This window comes from Stigmatopora nigra, chromosome 1, assembly GCF_051989575.1.
Source record: "Stigmatopora nigra isolate UIUO_SnigA chromosome 1, RoL_Snig_1.1, whole genome shotgun sequence".
Taxonomy (NCBI): Eukaryota; Metazoa; Chordata; class Actinopteri; order Syngnathiformes; family Syngnathidae; genus Stigmatopora; species Stigmatopora nigra.
The window spans coordinates 24,106,062-24,126,340 of NC_135508.1; the positions used below are offsets into that span (position 1 = coordinate 24,106,062).

Here is a 20,279-nt window from a genome sequence, read left to right on the forward strand (position 1 = left end):
AAAAATATTATGAGCCCCAGATCACTTTTCTTATCAGATTTCATTTTTACTTTGTCCTACAAAGAATGTGACCTGAAGGCAGTAAGCTCCATGCTTACATAAAAATGTAGTTTGTTAAAAAGTTGAAGCTAAGTATGGTTGGGAATCAGCCGTAGGGGAAGGGGGTTAGTTTTGTTGTTGTTGTGTCAGTTAATGAATTGGAGTGACTGCAACACTCTAATTACATAGTCACAGTAAACTTCACTATTACTACGGTTGAAAGCTAGGTGGAGCAACTTACTGCCTGTGGGCATAGTATACTGCTTCTTATCAAGGCAAATAAGGGCACAGCAACATAAGATATCAAGTAGGTAGGAGCAGAATGAGGACCATCTCCATACCACTGCTGGTAGGCATGAATACTTGTTTGTATAATTAAATCTTAACATTTACACAACACTTCTCTATAAAGTCAAACTTAGTTTTATCCATGTGTTGCTTGGGTTGCTAATGAAGTATAATGCAATTTGTTTGCATCCCTTTATGCCAAATTATTCCTATATTGAGTTTGTTTTGCCATTAATGCTTTGGTGTTTGAAGAGAGCAGGCGAATTTAATTGAATGCAACTGTAAAAATCAGATTGATTTCCATGTCAATAATTTAATAATATTGTTACCTGCATTTGAATTCAAACTAATAAAGTTTAAATATATTGTCACTTGAACAATTCAGAATAATAGCAAACAGTACATTTCCGTACACACTAGCTTTTTCATGTAGAATATATTTGTCAAAGTAAATGTCGCTATTACATAAAAAACAACAATAACAATGATTTGTTTTGAACAGAAAACACATTTAAATGTTTAACACATTCAAATGATCTACTGTACTGAGGTACCTCGACATACGAGCACCCTGATATGAGCAATTATGAGTAAAATTTTGAGCAAATAATTATCCCCAGATACGAGACAAATTTTGAGATACGAGAAAGCCAGCTGGCCAAGACATGAGAGGCTGTTTATCATTGGAGCGCACTGTGCTTTTTGGCGTATTTCTTTCATGTATAACAGATATCTACGAGCACTGGGTGGAGCGTTGCATTTTTTCAGTGTTTTTTTTCCGTCACTCAGCGCGAATAGCGTAGCAATCGATAGTACGTGGGGTACCCGGACATTTCATCAACGGACAATTCGTCACCGGACATTTGGTTGCCAGACAGGTTCACCTAACCTTAACCACTAACCTTAACCACTATTTAAGAAGATAAAGGGAATTCACATATTTTTTATTAAAGAAAGTAAAACAGCAAAAACTCGCTTGACAACACAAACATTAATATTTGGGCATGTGCTTTACTAAATGTGCTTGTCTCTAAACACACTATGCACAAACGAGTGCTCCACGTTTGGTAAGACCTCAAAAAGAATCAACGTGTTATAACATCTCAGATGTCACATTGATTCTTTCTGGGGTAATTTCCAAACGTTTTGAGGTATTTCCAAACGTTGTTTATGTTATATTATGATTCACCGGTGCAAAAAATCTCTTGTTCATTAGCATTATATTTGCTTCGCTTTTTCTTCAGCGCTGAATTAGGAGGCACTCAGCGCTGATGAAGAAGCAATATTTCACTGTAGAAGAAAAAGCAATATTTCACCGTAGAAGAAGAATGATACGCTGAATAACATAAAAGACCGAGAAGGACGACTTGGCATTTCCTGGTTTCTTTGGATTACATTTCGAATCGCGCACATAAATAGAACCAGTACCGCCAGGCCTATTCCAGCTTTTTTTAATAATCCTTGTAAATGCCTCCTAAACACAAATATCCCTAGAAAGAACGAGACATGATGACAGCGACCAAAAAAAGTGGCATTGGTATGCTAGAGGTGTGGATAAAGACAAATTATATATATTTGTTGCTCACATAATAATTTTTTAAAAACCAAATCATTGTTCTTGGAGGTGGTGCGGTTTATTTAATCTATTCACTGAGCTGAATTTGTATTAAGTCATGATCAAGTCTCCAGAAGAGTAACAGTGGTGTGTGTGCTTGGATTGATCTCTTTTGTGAATTGAGTGCTCTACTTTACCAGAAATGGTGAAATCTCTTGTTTGTAATGGTTCTGTAGGTTATAGGTGTTGTAGTCACTTCGACACTCACCTTACAGAAAGGACACAATATCCGACTTGCCAAGCAGGTAATTTTACATTTTTTTGCAACCGTGCTGAAACAAAATAATGTAATACTGTAGGAATTGATATCAATTGATGTATGTACATGTTTTTATTTGCTTATTTTGTGGTCAACAGGACATTTTGATACGTACCAAAAGGAGGTGGTCTTTGACTACGATTCAAGTAGTTGAAGAGGATCCGGGGCCTTTCCCCAAATTCATATCTCAGGTTAAAATCGTATTGAGAGAGCAAGACCAAAAACTAGCCAACGCTATTTTTTATTTACTTTTTTTTTTTTTTAGATATTCAATGACAAGTCAAATCAGTACAAACATCACAAATATGTACTACGAGGAATGGGCATAGATGATTATCCCACTGGCGTCTTCTCTCTTGATGAACGAACCGGGAAGCTTTACGCCCACAAATCCATTGACAGAGAGAAGCACAACTTCTTTCACGTGAGCTCAAGTTGCATCGTAAATTTACCTCCATCTCTTACAACAGTACAAGTACAACACCTCCTGTATTTATTCACAGATCAAGTTTGACATTTTGGACATGACAACGGGTGGGGCTTTAGACATGGAATTAGCATTTGATGTTGAAATACAAGACATCAATGACAATGCACCAAGATTTGTCCAACCAAAAATGAACGCTGAAGTCAGGGAAAATATAGACGAGGGTGAGTTTGTGCTTCCAGAACTTGTAAATTAAGGGTAATTTGTATCATATGTATAAATAGTAGTTTATCTTCTATTCTTGTGTTTCACCCTTAAAATCACATGTCAAGGGTACTTGCCAGTGACGATAGAGGTTATTGACCTTGATCAACAGAACACCCCAAATTCTACAGTGACTCTGAGTATCATATCACAGTCGCCACAGGAGCCAAAATTTGATTTACACCAGATTGATGAACGATCAGCTAATCTTACTTTTAAAGGGTGTTTCGACTACGACGTAAGTACCAATGACTTCGGCTGCATTTTAAGACACACTGTTATCTATGCTAACTGTACAGGATAAAACTGTCTTTATATTCCTTATTCAGAAAGTTAAAATGTATGAAATAATACTTCAAGCAAAAGATCATGGAAATCCACCCCTCTCATCCACTGCTGTTGTGACTCTCAACATTACTGATGCCAACAGTCATCCACCAATGTTCAAAGCGAAGACGGTAATAACACGACTACTGATTAGGTCACTAATTAGTTATGCATGATGCTGGAAATGTTTCACTGCTCTAGTATCACGGTGAAGTTCCAGAAATGATCCGAAAGGAAAATGTTTTAAGACTTGAAGTAGAAGACAAAGACACACCGAAAACACCAGGCTGGCGGGCCAAGTACTTCATCATCAATGGAAATGAGGAAAAAAATTACAAAATTGAAACAGACCCTGATACTAATGAGGGCATTCTGAGTGTTGTGAAGGTATTTTCTTTCTCCTCAGATCTCACCATTCTTTATTGAACTTATGTTGAACCCTAACTGTCTTTGTCTGTGTGTCATGAAGGGAAAAGATTTTGAGAAAACAGCTATCAAAAAGCTGTACATCAGAGTAGAAAATGAAGAGCCCTTATTTGTATGTAAAGATGCATCATCAACCCGCAATGGCATGTCCTTCTCTGATTCAATTAATGTCACAGTAAAAGTCATAGATGTCAATGACCCACCTCAATTTGAGAAAGAGTCAGTTGAAATCTATGAAGATGAAGAGGGCGAACCAGGAAAGTTGCTGTACACTCCAAAAGTTCATGATGTCGATTCTGATATCTCCAAAATTAGGTTGGTGTTTATATTTATTCATCATTTTGCAAAAGAAATCACATTTTTAAAACTTAGCGTCCCTAACCCGGACACATTTTTAGGCCGCCCTGTATAAATGCAGTTAAGGTTAAATAAATTTTGTTTCATAGGTTTGTCTTGTTAGATGATCCCGCAAAATGGGTACGCATTGATGAAAAAACTGGACAAATTACAACAACTAAGAAGATGGATAGAGAATCACCCTTTGTCCATGACGACATTTATAAAATCCTGATCGCTGCAATAGATGATGGTACGCAAACCACTGTTAATTGGTATAAATAACAAAACAGAAAGTCTTAAACTAACTGCTTCCTTCTTTGCTGTGGCTACTAAGGTCAACCTCCAGGCACAAGTACAAGCACTATCTTGATTCACCTTGAGGATATCAATGATAACCACCCCAAACTAAAAAACAACATTGTCTCCATGTGTGGAAACAAGGTCAAACTTTACCTAAAGGATATTGACTTGCATCCTTATAGTGGCCCCTTCAAAGTCTCGTTAAAGACTGATGATGCAGCCCAACTAAAGCAATGGAAACTGGATCCAGCCACGGGTAAACACATAAATGAATGAAGTTTGAGATTATGTATTGACTCATACCTCTACTTACGAATGTCTCTAGGTGCAAAATTTTCAGGTCACGAATGTCTCTAGGTGCGAAATTTTCAGGTTACGAATGTCGGTAGGTGCAAAATTTTCAGGTTACGAATGTCTCTAGGTGCAAAATTTTCAGGTTACGAAAGCAAATGAATGCCACAAGAAATGAAAAAGATCCACGTTATGAAATCCTCCAAGAATTAAATGCATATTCCTGTCTAAATTGTGGCGGCTGCATTGATTCTCACTTTCTAACCTCGCTACACTCTACTGGGCTCTCATTGGCTGTCTCACAACCACTACATATTCTCTTTTGTACTTTTGACCACCCTTCGTCGGCACAGAGTTCTGACAGTGTTTTTTGTTGAGTTTTTTGAGTATGGATAAAGCAACTTCTTTCTCCCATGAAAATGATGAGCACGAAAGAAAAGAAGAAGCGTCCACCGTGATTGAAGAAAAATTGAAGGTGTTGAAAAAATATGAAGGTGACATGCGGTTGATTGAAATTGCCAGGCAATATGGCCGAAACCCATCCGCAATCGCTACAATATTGAAACAGAAGGAAGCATTAATTGATTATTGAGCATTATTGAGTGGGTCAATTTAGTGTTTGATCCTGCCGTAAAGATGTTTTTTAAAAATAATAACCTCCCCCTCAAGTGTTTAATGATTTTCGAAATCGCAGCAGCCCACCTACCACCACCTAGATGAGGAAACTTTGGAGGAGTTCTCCTTTATAAAGGTGTTTTAGTACCTTCCTCTGAACACAACGCCTCTCCTCCAGCCCATGGACCAGCAGGTCATTAAAAAAAAAAACTTTACACGAAATTTCTTTTCAAAAGATGTTTAGAGATCACGGAAAAAGTCACTTTACCCTTTGAGATTTTTGGAAGCACAGCCTCGACCTTGTGTGCTTGAACTAAATTGACATGGCTTGGTAGGGGGTAACCAGACATACCCTTAATTCTGGAAGCTGTGGCCGATTGCCTTCGACGGACTTGAAGTCGAGCCTCAACAGGAAACTCAGCCTGGGGTAGCCGAAAATGTGTTGCTACCTGCTTCTACAATGCTGGTTGACGAACATCTTTAAAAGAAAAAAACTATTTAAAGACGATTGCCTTTGACAACGTTTAATAATGTTTCTAAAATGCCCAAGAAAAATTTCTGATTTGTGCTGTTGTGATGGTGGCTCCTTTCTCCACGGTGCCTTGTCGTTGAATTCCTCGTGCATTGCCGTGCCTTGCATTTACTTCATTTTTTTGGTGCACATTGACTAACTAACTCGTCAACGTCCTTATTACTTACCACACGGCCCATCGCCTGCCCATACGACACAATTTTGCCCACCAAAGGCTACAGTTCAGGTCGAGGCCTCTGCCACAGCTTCCCCAAGCATAAATAAGTTTAAGCAAACAATGGGTTAAAGAAAAGGAATGGTTGTTGTTAGACAGTCAAAGAGAGCCAAGTATATGGTGGAGTGAGCTTCTATTGCGAGAATCAATGCATCTGCAACAATATTTTCACAATAGAATAACGGATAAGGACTTTTTGGTATTGAGGCACTCATTTGCAAATTTAACACCAAGAGGAATTTGTAAGTAGAGGTATGTCTCACTGTGTATGTATGTATTTTTATATATATATATATATATATATATATATATATATATATATATATATATATATATATATATATATATATATATATATATATATATATATATATATATATATATATATATATATATATATATATATATATATATATATATATATATATATATATATATATATATATATATATATATATATATATATATATATATATATATATATATATATATATATATATATATATATATATATATATATATATATATATATATATATATATATATATATATATATATATATATATATATATATATATATATATATATATATATATATATACATTTTTTTCTTATTCATTTTATTTTTAAATGAAAATTGGTCAATTTGAGAAACAACGAAATATTTTCCTTTACATTTACAAACAGGTGAGGAAATTGGGCTTTTTAGTTTGAAGACACTCCCTTATGGCACATACTCAGTGCCCCTCTTGATTAAGGACCAACAGGGCATGACAGGAGAGGATATTGTGGTCGTGAATGTGTGTAATTGTGAAGGCGGACAAGTGTGTCGCCATAAACAGACGCTCTCAACAACTCTTGGTCCAAGTGGCATTGGACTGATTGTGGCAGCTCTGCTGTTATTTTTGCGTGAGTATTATCATTTCTTAATAGCTAAACCAAGAAATTTATTTTCAGGGAAACATCAAGTACATTTGAATTCTTTGTCAGTTCTTCACTTCTGCTTGACTGGTTTAACTTTGGAATCCTCAGTTAAATGTCATTACTCTATCTTTTGGCAAGAAAAAAATACTCTAAAAACAATTTTGCAGTATCAGTGTGCTCCCTCTCTGAGGTAATCCCTTAGTATGGCCCTGCACAGATTCATATCAGTAAACCACAAAACACACCCATCCAGTGTTGGTTTGTGGGTCATTGGTAATACCAATGAACATATCCCAAAAATACATAAAGATTGGACTATTTGTTGTTTGTGTTTGCAGTAATCTTATTCATCTTGACATGTAAGTGTAAAAAAAAGTTCCAGAACCTCTCAGAAGTACAAGATGCAGGTTATCAGACCTTAAAGAAGTACAATGAAGAAGGAGGTGGCGCAATATGCAAGGTGGGCTGGCAGTTTTCTGCATTTAGTCTTCAACGTCATTGGAACCTGCCAAATTTCATTTGAGGCAACTGACTGGGTTCCTATTTATTGAAAACTACAATATTTTAATGTTCTTCAATTTATATATGTCACAACATAAGAAGGATGTATATTTAACAGTTTGTTTGCATCTCAAAATTAGTAATTTATTTGAGGACAAAAGTAGGAAATGTGTTTGAGGACAAAAGTAGGAAATTGTCGGCATGGGAATAGGAACTTCAAAGCTAGTTCAAGCCCAACAGTGCTATTCATGAAAAAAAAAGTCCTAAGTGAGGATGGATGGGCAAACTGAGTGTGACAATAACTCTAGAACTATGTTTTACGTTTCTGATAGATCGAGCCAACTTTGCTACGGAGGCCAAAGGATTTTTCGACAACTGAAATAAATGTTCTAAAGCAAGAACCAATGCAGGTACTTTAATTTCACAACTCTGTGAATTTTACAATCTATTTTCTATCAGGGTCCTAAAATAGTGAGCCTGTTTTACTGAGCAGTTTTCATTTCGATATTATCTGTATTCAGGGGTAGGCAAACGGGTCCTCATGGGCCGCTATGCAGTGCAAGTTTTTGTTTCAACCAAATCAGCACAGTCAGTTTAAGCCGTGGGGAAAACGAGCAGCACCGTACCACAGTCCACTGATTAGACTTGGGGGACAGCATATTGATGATTGGTGGCAGAATTGCGTCTTCTTTATGGGTTGGAACAAAAACCCAGTACTGTCATCTTTCACAACTTCGTGGCTTCAGTAGATCGCATTTTTTATATTACGTTTCCAAATCAAAACTGGTCATTAAAATGTCAACATTCACCCTGATACCCGCAGGCGGAAGACAAGAGATGCAAAATGGCGGAAGTCAGGGCACTCCTTGTGGGTTGTTTTTGAAACCCTTTTCCCCCAGATGCCATCTGATGGTTAATGGATTGGATAACTTTATTCATCCCGTATTTGGAAAATTTCATTGTGACAGTAGCAAGAAAAGGCATTGTTATAAGTTAGACAGTATAGTCGCAAGGCCCCAGAACGACAAAGCAAAAGCACAACGTACAAAGCAAATCAAAGTCAATGGGATCATTAAGAATCACCGAATCAAATCATTACGACAGAAAAGCAGAAAAAAGACGAAACGAGCTTCAAAACTCCGGCGGCACTGGGTTGCTCCTTCTACTGCGTATTGTAACAGCTAATCCAATATGTGTGACAGCGTAGACATGGCTGCAGCGTAGACATGGCTGAATGGTTTCAAAGAAGTGTACAAAGCTACTGCCACTGGCTCTCGCGTGAACGGTGCCATCTTGGCAATTGCACCTTAGTTAGCCTTAGTAAGGGTTAGTTTAGACAAGTCCTGTGCCATGACCGACAGCCGATCGGATCCCCCGGCTCAGCGCAGGGTTAATTTTACAGTGCCACATCACTTTTGTCTTCCATAATGCTCAAGATCTTTCAAATACTTAGGAATGAGTGTCAAGGTGCATCCAACCTCAGCATCAAGGCCACGCGACAAGAGATCTCTCTTATGCAGTGCAACAATCCGACCACGTTAAAAAAGAAAACGTCTTTGCTTTAAGCCATCAGGAGGACATGACCATGTTTGGCTTTTATAGCCTGGTTTCTTAAATGTTTGATCAGATGATCAACAGCGTCAATAAAATGTACATGATGAATGTATTTTTTTGAAATGAAAAGTTCCAAATGAGAGGCCCATGCCTGACTGTTCGAGGGTTCGATTCGAGGTGGGTCTACCTCACTGAGTGGAGTTTGCATGTTCTTCCTGGGCTTGCAGTGTTTGTTTTTCTGGAAACTCCAGTTTCCTCCCACATCCACCAATTCCGGGTGGCCTTGCATATTGTAGCTCTACTTCAAACCTCATTAAGGTCCAAATATCCAAAATGCATTTTGTAGCAAATATTCAACTAGTTTTGAAATTTTCTATATCTGTATCCTTCGATAGTATTATTTCTTAAAACTACATAAAATGAACACACATTTTTCATGAAACAAATCTTTCATGTAGAATACAGTCAATACATGTTTACTGAATAAAATATTACTCAGGACCTCATCTCATCTCATTTTCTGAACCACTTTATCCTCATCAGGGTTACGGGGTGTGCTGGAGCCAATCCCAGCTATCTCAGGGCCAAAGACGGGGGACACCCTGAATTGGTGGCCAGCCAATCGCAGGGCACAAGGAGACGGACAACCAGGCAAACTCAAACTCAGATAGAGGGGCAATTAAAGTGTCCAATCAGGCTACCATGCACGTTTTTAGAATGTGGGAGGAAACTGGAATACCCGGAGAAAACCCACACAGCCTCGGTGAGAACAAACAAAATCCACACAGGTGGACCGACCTGGATTTGAACCCAGGACCCCAGAGCTGTGATGCCGACGCGCCTACCACCCGTTACTCAAGATAAAAATAAAATTAAAGAATTAAATCATTCCCAACTAAATATCTGATTGTAAAGCATTTATTAAAATATCATTTTAGTGCATTACTAATGCATTCGATCGATTGAAGGCGAGCAGACTGAATGAATATTATATAATTTATATATTTCACAACTAGCTCAACTGAGCAATAATTTTCATTTTTCATGCAGACATCTAAGAGGGCCTCTGCAATGATCAAAGACTTTAATAATTGCAACAATCGGATGATGGTGAGTAACAAGGCTATACAATGTTTTGGTTTTCAAAATAGTGTACAATAACCTAACCAGGATTAGCTGGTAGCAATTAAAGTATAATTTTATGATACTTTCCCAACAGGTTAACTCAAACATGGCATCAGTGGGTCACCATTATCACACACCTTCTTCCTTGGGCAATATAGTAAGTATTTACAGCCACATTTAAATGGTCCCAAATCAGGTGGGGGATTTAAATATATACCGTTCAGTACATATAATCCTACAAAAATTGGGATTATGTATAGTCAAATTACAGTGTTCCCCCGCTACTTCGCGGTTCAGCTATCGCGGACTCAGAGCTTCGCAGATTTTTTTTGGAAAAAAAAAAATACAAATATTACATTGAATGAAACAACATATTTTTCAGTTTTTTTGTTATAACATGAATTTCACTCTCTATCTGTATTCTATATGGTGTACTGTATACAGGGGGGTAAAAAAAAAAACTTTTTTTTTTTGGAATTAAATTCAAATTAAGCATTTTTGAAGGGGAATCCCTACTTCGCGGAAATGCACTTATCACGGATAGTCCCGGTCCCTATTAACCGCAATAAGCGAGGGAACATTGTACTTTTATTTGTCTTCATTTCAGAACTTTACAAGGTTGGCAAGCAAGAATACGTTCCAGGTAAGAGTGGGAAAAAATATATATGTATATGTGTATATATATATATGTATATATATATATATATATATATATATATATATATATATATATATATATATATATATATATATATATATATATATATATATATATATATATATATATATATATATATATATATATATATATATATATATATATATATATATATATATATATATATATATATATATATATATATATATATATATATATATATGCACATATATATATATATATATATATAAATATATATAAAAATATATATATATATATATATATATATATATATATATATATATATATATATATATATATATATATATATATATATATATATATATATATATATATATATATATATATATATATATATATATATATATATATATATATATATATATATATATATATATATATATATATATATATATATATATATATATATGTATATATATATATATATACACATATACATATATATATACATACATACATACTATATAATTCTTTGAATAGCGGGGCTCATTCCAGTCTCAACAGATCAAACCCTGGCTGATCATTTCAGAGCGCCTCAACAAGGTAAGAGAGACGTTTGCATTACATGCTCTAAATCAGGACTACAGTAATTCTGCTCACCCACAGAACCTGCCAATGATTGACAGCAAGGTTGATGAAAACCACCCAGAATACCGACCGCATCAGTACGTCTATGAGGGAGATGAAAGCAGACTGTCACTAGATGAACTGTCCTTTAGCAACTTTGGAGATAGTTTTCTGTTTTTGAATGATTTGGGACCCAACTTTGAACAATTTGGGAGAATTTGCAACCAGTTAAACCAGGAAAAAAGCATACAAATTTAAAACGGCAAATGTGGCCATTGCTATATTTTTGTTTAACAGCAATTGCTGTCAGCGTTGTCTGTTTTGTTGCATATAATGGAAAGTAATAGTAACAATTGAATTTATTTTCATTACCAGCTATCGTATGCCAAAGATATAACACATTGATTGTTAAAAAAAATATAGAAATAAAATTGCCTGAGAATTAATTTTGTATTTTTATTTAGAATATATATCTGAACTTGTATTGGAATCTCATGAGAAAAGTTCGAATTGCTTGTCTTATTTGAATTTGTGTGCCGGTCATTCTGTATAATTCTTACTCCTAAGTTAACCAAAACACCTTTGGAGGTCACTTCTCCTTCACACCTGGACTTCTCGAGACTATGGTTCACAGCAAGAGAACGGTAAATTGTTTTGGGAAGCATCAAACTCTGAAGACGGTTAACAACAAGCACTTGGGAACTGTGGATTTGTTTTGGGAAACGTGGCTTCTCAAGATGGTCCACATCAATTTTCTCTCGGGAAGATGCGACAGACCAACAAAATTTTGAGAACTGAGACAAATTCTTATGAGACTCTAAATAATGTTTAGACCTCTGTGATGTATGTTGTTAAATCTTATGAATATATTAGCAAAAGGGACACCGGGGTCTTCAGAATCATCTGACCTGAGGCGCGTGTGGATTGATTCTCCTCTTGTAAGAATAAAATGATATGATTTCAGATGCCTCCTTTATTGAAAGGTAAATAGCGGGAATACTTATTGGTGAACCTATCAAAACTCCACATGGTAACTCTCAGAACTGTGAGGGTGACATCCTAAACACCTTCATGATAATAATACAATTTATTTCAAAACGCCTTTCAAGACAGCCAAGGACACTTTACATCCGGAAAACTCAAATGCATCAATAAAATAGGATAAAAAAAGCAGAGATTAAAAATAATTTAAAAAAACAGGGAGAGATTGACACGCAAACAAACAGTGGATCATGCTGGGTAATTGAAACATGTTTTGAGACAGTGGCCCAGTGGGCCGAGTGGTTAGCACAGTGACCTCAAAGTTCTATCGAGGGTTAATCCCAGGATTGTACAGTCTTGTGTGGAGTTCTCCACGGGCTTGAAAGGCTCTTCTCCAGTTTCCTCCCACATTCCAAAAATATGCATCGATACTCTCAAGGTATGAATTAACTGAATGACTGCTCGTCTCCTTGTGCCTTGTGACTGGCTGACCCCTAATTCAGGGTATTCCCCGCCTAGTGCCTGAAGTTAGCTGGAATAGTCTCCAACACCCTTTAGTGGATCAGCAGTTCAGAAAATGAATTAACAAAACATTAGATAAGAAGTAGACTATAGAGCATAGTATTTAATTCATAGCATTTCTTGACGATGACAGATATCCATTTCATTTAAATTGGGAGGGAGGACTTTTGGTGAATGCTGTTTGCTAGGATAGGCTCTTGCACCACCTGTGACTTTGTGTGGATAAGCGATATGGAAAAAGGAACAAATTAAGGATTGTTTTAAGACTGGATTAGAAGAATGAGAAGGGAGTATTGAGATCTTCACAATCAGTGTTGCAGGGTCTGCTGCATAAAACAAGCGTCAATAAAACTGTTGCTTTAACCAACCACATTTTGAATTGGCGACACCAAGGCCTTCTCACAAGCGTAGGGATACGTCATCACTTTCAACAACTATGATTGGATAGTGATAGACTGGACTAGCCAGAGCTACCAAACTGTTTCTGGAGCGAGCTGCACAAGCAAATATATTGTTGTGTTGATTTAACAGCGGTTGTGTCAACCCGAAATGGCTGAAGAAGGAAAATAAATAGATTTTTTTGCAGATTCACTGTCAAAGCCATTTTCAAGACGGACTTTTCAAGAAAAGCTGAACATCATTAAGACAGGTCGGACAACTCCGAAGCAAGCTAGCCTGTCACAACTGGGAACGAACATTTTCAGCACTAAATCGAATAAAAACTTGTGCCAGAAATACGAAAGGACAGGCTTGACTTTAGGCATTAGCTTCAATGGCGATAGAAAAGAAGGGGGTAAGAAAGGAGGATGGATTTTGAGTACAGATAAAAAGCAATTTTGGTGATTAAAATATGGCTATATTCCTAAATAATATTTCAATTGTATGACATTATTATTGATGTTTTTAACGTGTCACAGCTGCAGCTGCAGTAAAGGTTTTGTAGCCATAAAATAGTTTTTGAGGGTTAGATTGATTCAGACAGCACTGAAGGCGTCAGATTGAAACTCACGACCCGCCACTGTAAAATGGGTTTGGGGAATAACAAGGTGGATGGTATAAGAGGCATGCCACCGTCTTTGGGAGTGCTAGTGTTAATCAGGTCAGAAATATAGGATGGGACCAGATCATGGATAGCCTTGAAGGTAATGGGGATCTTGTACTGGAGAAAGTATACATTAAAATTTGAAAATCTAGGCACATTTAATTTTGGAATTACATCAGAAATTATTCTATAAAACATAACTTACATTGTCGGAGCCCTTTATTGATTCGGTGACGCAGAGTTGTTCAGTCATGTTAACCACTTGCCACTCCTGTCAGTGATACATATTTGCTCAGTTGATCAGCATAGATAAAACCAAATGTTTTATTAACATTAAATCCTTTTGACAATGGCTTGCAACAAGCACAACCAAAGGATTATGAAAGCTATTGCACAACTGGGTGAGGTCCTGGAAATTCCAGTTCCCATTATAAACATAGCCTGGAAAAAAACAGAAAAGTTGGAATTATATTATCTCACTCTACATTCATTCAGTACTAAATCCAGAATAGTAATAAAAAAAATAACAAAAATGGTTGTCTAATGATATTCAAAGGGTAGAACGATTGGCCACATGCTGCAACAACACATTTAATGATCTTCATTTCTTTACTGTGTACAGTACTTGATTTATTTTGTTACTTTTACATTTATTGCTCCTTTTTTGTTTGACTGGTTGTAAAGAGGCCGGCCCGGCGGCTTGAGTGGTTAGCACGTCGGCCTCACAGCTCTGGGATCAGCTCTCGCTCACTCTCTCGCTTGCTCTCTCGCTCTCCCGCTCTCTCTCTCTCTCTCTCTCTCTCTCTCTCTCTCTCTCTCTCTCTCTCTCTCTCTCTCTCTCTCGCTCTCTCGCACGTTCTCTCTCTTGCTTGCTCTCTCGCACATTCTCTCTCTTGCTTGCTCTCTCTTTCTCGATCTCTCGCTCATTCTCTCTCTTGCTTGCTCTCTGTTTCTCTCTCTCTCTCTCTCTCTCTCTCTCTCTCTCTCTCTCTCTCTCTCTCTCTCTCTCTCTCTCTCTCTCTCTCTCTCTCTCTCTCTCTCTCTTCTCTCTCACTCTCTCGCTCTCTTGCTCGCTCTCTCTCTCTCACTCTCTCGCCCTCTCTCGCCCTCTCTCTCTCTCTCTCTCTCTCTCTCTCTCTCTCTCTCTCTCTCTCTCTCTCTCTCTCTCTCTCTCTCTCTCTCGCTCTTCGCTGTGTGAAGAGGTTCAGAGACGGGAGTTCACGTATGGTAATTGGTATTGAGTTCTAGGTATGTGAGGCATGGACAGAAAAGGTACTTTGGCTGATTGTACTCTTTTTGAAGGGAACTATAGAGTCACCTCTAGAGCCAGCCCGTGCTGGTGTGTTGGATTTTTTCTGTACAAAATCTTGCGGTGGAGGAGGAGCTGTGATGGAAGATTTTGTAAACAAAGTTGCCACTTTCATATATAACAGTATTGTCCCAGTTCAGGCCTTTTTGTTTATTAATATCTGACGGTTTTTGGTGTTCTGTCCAATACGTTCAGATCTTACTTGTAAATGGTTTCAATTGGTTTTAGTCTTGTTTTGCAGGCCAATGACCAACTTTTTAGGCAATAAGTCATGTGTGTTATGATCATTGTGTCAAGGTATAGTTTGGCTGACTAGATTGTTTCTAATGGACCTAAAATATGAAAAATGTTATTCAATTTTATTCTGGGTGTTTTTATCCACCGTTCACAGAGAGGTTGAGAATAAATAGTAATTCTTAGGTATTTAAATCTTGGACTATATTGATTGTTTTACCTTGGACAAAAACAATGGGGTCACTGTATCCACGGCAATGCACTTGTAACCGAAAAAACAAATTTAAATTACCTTGGATTAATATATACAGACACACTCAAACATACGTTTAATGTAACTTTACACAAAACTGAATTCTAATTTTGATTTAATCTTTTTTACCTTCATTCTGCAGGTTAGCTGTTTGGCACGCCTCCACCCTCACGTTCGCTATCAATGGGCTGTTTGCTGTTGTATTCCTTTCAAAATATTCCGAAAATGATGCACACAATCTTCACAATAAGATAATGCACGACCAGTTGCCAATGAGAAGTAGTCTTGAATGAGGGATCGCAGGAGCTAACAAGCTAAGGAAGGGATAACAGGAAATGCAACAGCTCAGCTTACCTACGAATTGATTGTGGGTAATGAACTTGTATTTTGAAAAAGGGTGCCATTGGCTGGCTATCAGTGTTGTGTGCACGAGTATAATTAATTGTGCATTTTCTGGTCTATGTGTAGCGGAAACTAGTCTGAATAAATTGTTCAGTGCTCGTAGATATCTGTTATACAAAAAAGAGATGCAGCAAAAAAAAGACAGTGCGCTACAATGATAAACAGCCTCTCATGTCATGGCCACCCGGCTTTCTCGCATCCCGAAGTTTTTCTCGTATCTAGGAGGAATTATTTCATCAACATTTTCCTCGTATCTCGTAGATCTGATAGATAGAGCTGCTCATGTGTCAAGGTACCACTATTTTTTTGGTATCGCGCATGCAATAGAAGTCGTTAAAAATGTTTAATAAATCCATGCCGTTATAGTTGATGTTAAAGCCTGGTATTGATAAACAGTTTGCAAGAAGACACACGGAAAACACAAAAAGAGTAGAAAAGTATAGAGTTTAAGGCTGCATACATTGGGGCCGCCATCTTCGCTGCCTCTTCGTCTCCCGATGAGGTTTATTCATACAGCAAAACACTTTGGAGACCACACGTCTTCTTAAACTTTTCCAACCAGCCCTTGCTTGCAATGAAACTACGAGCCTCACTCATGGCACTGGAATGAGGCTGAGGTTCATCTTCATTGTCTTTGTCAGTAGCTATGTAAGCCATGGTAAAAGGTCTTGGCTTTGTTTCTAATGATGTTGGTATCCAAAGGAATCTTCTTCTCCCTACAGTCCGAGATCCAGACCGATGGGACATTCTCCATTTTAACGATGATTTTATTCCTCATGGTTTCCACTCGCTTGGTGTCCTTGGAACAAGATATTGTGGCCCTCTTCTGAATGTTCGCTGATTCTTTTTTAATGTAAAACACAGTAGATTCATCTTTGATTTCTTAGATCAGGGGCGTCAAACCCATTTTTCGTTGCAAAACACAATGCAGCTGATTCCAGGCAAAGGGCAGGGGACGCCCTGAATTGGTGCCTAGCCAGTTGCAGGACACAAGGAGTCAAATGCCAACCATACACACTCACACCCATACTTAGGGGCAATTTAGAGCTTCCAATCTGCCGACCATGCATGTTTTTGGAATGTGGGAGGAAACTGGAGTACCCGGAGGAAACCTGCGCAGGCCCAGGGAGACAATGCAAACTCCACACAGGTGGGAATGTGACCTGGATTTGATCCCAGGATCCCAGAGCTATGAGGCCGACACACTGACCACTAGCACTACCGGGCCGCTGGAAATTAGTGTCTTAACATTTTCTTTTTATTTCTCTGCATTTGTCAAGTTGTATCTTAAAGTCTGATTCCTTCAAATGTTGAGCATTTGCAAGGATTATCGATGAGTATGCCTGACCAGAAATATATTAACTTGTCATTCTATTGAGGTAGTTTTATGTATAACACTGATTTCACTGATTAGAAAAACCCATACCTTCGTCAGTGCACACTGCAGTGTTTCCGCTTAGCCATTTCAACTTTGGGTTAGTTGCTTTAACAGCACGGCTATTTTGTAAGTTTTCATTTTCGTCATATTTTCAATAAAGTTTACAATGTGTTACAAAAATAAGACCCAAACATTGCTTACATAGGTACATTTGTCATCCATTTTTTTTAAATTGACCATCAGTTTTCCTAACGTTTTCCGAAAAGGCATAATCCTGCTTCTGTATACCTGTACATAGATGTATACACATTTGCTGTGCTATGCGTGAAACTGAAAACTGAAAACAATCTAACCAATTTTTCAGAATAGATTTTTTTAATAGCACAACAACTGTCTTTTGGTTCTAATAAAAGAAAACAAAACAATAAAAACAAAGAGGGAAGATTTGAATCACTGAAGCACAATGTCCCTGAGCCCACTTTTCCACTCGGCTAAATAGTATGCTATGATTAACCATGTCAAATGTGGCTCAGAGGAACTGATTTAATAGAAGAGATAATTAGCTTGCATTATTGTTCCAATGAAAACTATTTTAGACTTGGTGATCACAGTATCATTAGATGGGTGTGGCCGAAATCCAGATGAAAAAAATTAAAGAGATTGTTTGGCATCAAGAAAGCATAAATCTATTGAATTGAATCACATTTTCCCCAAGAATGGCACATTATGAATTGGTTAGTAGTTACTAATTGTCATGTATCAAGAGTTGAATTTTTTATTTTTATTTATTTATTTTATTAGAAAAGTTTTCCTTGCGTCAGCTTTCAGATTCTTTGGAAGCTCTCCTATTTGGAGAGAAGTATTTATGACAAGGGTGTAGCTCACTTTTCCACTCGGATAAATAGTATGCTACGATTAACCTTGTCAATCGTGGCTTCGAGGAACTGATTTAATAGAAGAGATAATTTACCTGCATCATTGTTCCACTGAAAACTATTTTAGACTTGGCGATCACAGTCTAATCAGAAGGGTGTACCAAAATCCAGATGAAATAAATTAAAGAGATTGCTTGGCATCAGGAAAGCATAAACCTATTGAATTGAATCGCATTTTCCCCAAGAATGGCACATTATGAATTAGTTAGTAGTTACTAATTGTCATGCATCCAGAGTTGATTTATTATTATTATTTTTTAGAAAAGGTTTTCTTACGACAGTTTTCAGATTCTTTGGAAGCTCTCCTATTTGGAGAGAAGTGTTTATGACAAGGGTGCTCAAACTTTTTTTGCTCAATATTTACTTTTCAACAAGCCTACCTACCAAAATCTATCCTTTTTTCCGGGCGACTGGCAAACTGAACAGCATGGGACCTGTTAAAGAAATCATCAAGTCAAAAGATCTACCCATATATAAATATAAATAAATAAATAAATAAATAAATAAATAAATAAATAAATAAATAAATATATATATATATATATATATATATATATATATATATATATATATATATATATATATATATATATATATATATATATATATATATATATATATATATATATATATATATATATATATATATATATATATATATATATATATATATATATATATATATATATATATATATATTCATACCTTGCAACTTATATATAAAAACAGTGGTACCTCGAAATACGAGCTTAATTCATTATACGCTGGTCAAAGAGACTAAACCAGGGGTGGGCAAACTGGTCCTCGTGGTTCGCTGTGGATGCAGGTTTTTGTTCCAACCGATCCAGCACAGACAGTTTAACCAATGAGATTTCTGCAGAAAACAAGAAGCACCTGACTGCAATCCCCTGATAGCACTTGTAGAACACCAGATTGATGAAAAGATGCCCTCTCTATGGGTTGGAATAAAAACCCATACCCACTACGGCCCCTTTGTGGAATAGTTTGCCCACCTCTGAGCTAAACTCTCAAAGATTGACTGGGGGAACAGCAGAGAAAGACAGGTGTTTTAATTGTTGAGCTAAAACCGCACACAGCTTATTATAGAAAATACTGCCTTTATTCATCTCACATATTATCTATGGAAAATATGTTTCTCTTATATTATTCAGTTCCCAGTTATATAGTTGTCAGGACTATTTATATATGTGAAAATTTGTTTTTTTTGGCTACATTTAGTCTGTTCGCTTGTTTTTGAACCATTGGCATTCATTCATGGTCATAAAGGTGCCAATAAAAGTCATTACACTGGAACTGATACGTTTAATGAAGAAATAGTCATAACACTAGAATGACACTAATAACTAGTTAGGCTGAAGGCAGGGTTAGTATACCCTGAAGCAAAATGTGAACATTGCACATTGTTTCTGTACTTCACACTCCCTTAATCGTCTGTATGGGGGAAGGCGGCCTGGTGGCGTGCGAGTAGTTAGCGTGTCGGCCTCACAACGCCTTTGAGGAGTTTGCATGTACTCCGGTTTCTTCCCACATTACAAAAACATGCTTGGTAGGCTGAATATATTAGACTGAAAATTGCCCCTAGGTATGGGTGTGAGTGTGCATGGTTGTCCTTCTCCTGGTTCTTTGCTATCAGCTGGCCACCAATTCAGGGTGTCCCCCGCCTCTGGCCCGGGGTCAGAAGGGATAGGCTCCAGCACCCTAATGAGGATAAAGCTGTTGAGAAAATGAGATGAGACAAACACGTACACACACACACAGGAGGCAAAGGTACAACTCTAAATTACAAAGTGGCCCTGGTAGAACGGGCTCTGTCCGCTATCTGGCGGACAAATATGGTAATACATCTCCCAAAATAACGGCCCTGGAGGGAATATTTCAGCGGTCCGGGGCACGTT

At 37.1% G+C, this 20,279-nt stretch overlaps 1 protein-coding gene across 2 annotated transcripts; it reads left to right on the forward strand.

The window, feature by feature from the left end:
• Positions 1–228: 228 nt before the first annotated feature.
• Positions 229–12,270, forward strand: cdh26.1 (cadherin 26, tandem duplicate 1). Of its 2 annotated transcripts, XM_077723559.1 has the most exons (19): positions 229–388; positions 2,119–2,187; positions 2,300–2,392; positions 2,467–2,625; positions 2,705–2,852; positions 2,961–3,130; positions 3,222–3,350; positions 3,421–3,606; positions 3,689–3,960; positions 4,092–4,234; positions 4,319–4,540; positions 6,624–6,845; positions 7,199–7,320; positions 7,694–7,771; positions 9,966–10,025; positions 10,135–10,197; positions 10,648–10,683; positions 11,221–11,283; positions 11,347–12,270. In XM_077723559.1, the coding sequence occupies exons 1-19, from the start codon at positions 362–364 to the stop codon at positions 11,563–11,565; spliced, it is 2,481 nt and encodes an 826-aa protein (XP_077579685.1). In that variant the 5' UTR covers positions 229–361; the 3' UTR covers positions 11,566–12,270. The 2 variants fall into 2 exon arrangements, with proteins under 2 accessions (XP_077579685.1, XP_077579693.1); XM_077723567.1 differs by lacking the exon at positions 10,648–10,683.
• Positions 12,271–20,279: the final 8,009 nt, after the last annotated feature.

What these genes read in the sequence shown, in the direction of transcription:
- cdh26.1 (XM_077723559.1), top strand. Translation starts at nt 362, where the DNA reads ATGAGGACCATCTCCATACCACTGCTG. An exon ending in CCATCTCCATACCACTGCTG is followed by an intron (nt 389 to 2,118) that starts GTAGGCATGAAT and finishes ATGGTTCTGTAG; the next exon opens with GTTATAGGTGTTGTAGTCAC. An exon ending in GCATTCTGAGTGTTGTGAAG is followed by an intron (nt 3,607 to 3,688) that starts GTATTTTCTTTC and finishes TGTGTCATGAAG; the next exon opens with GGAAAAGATTTTGAGAAAAC.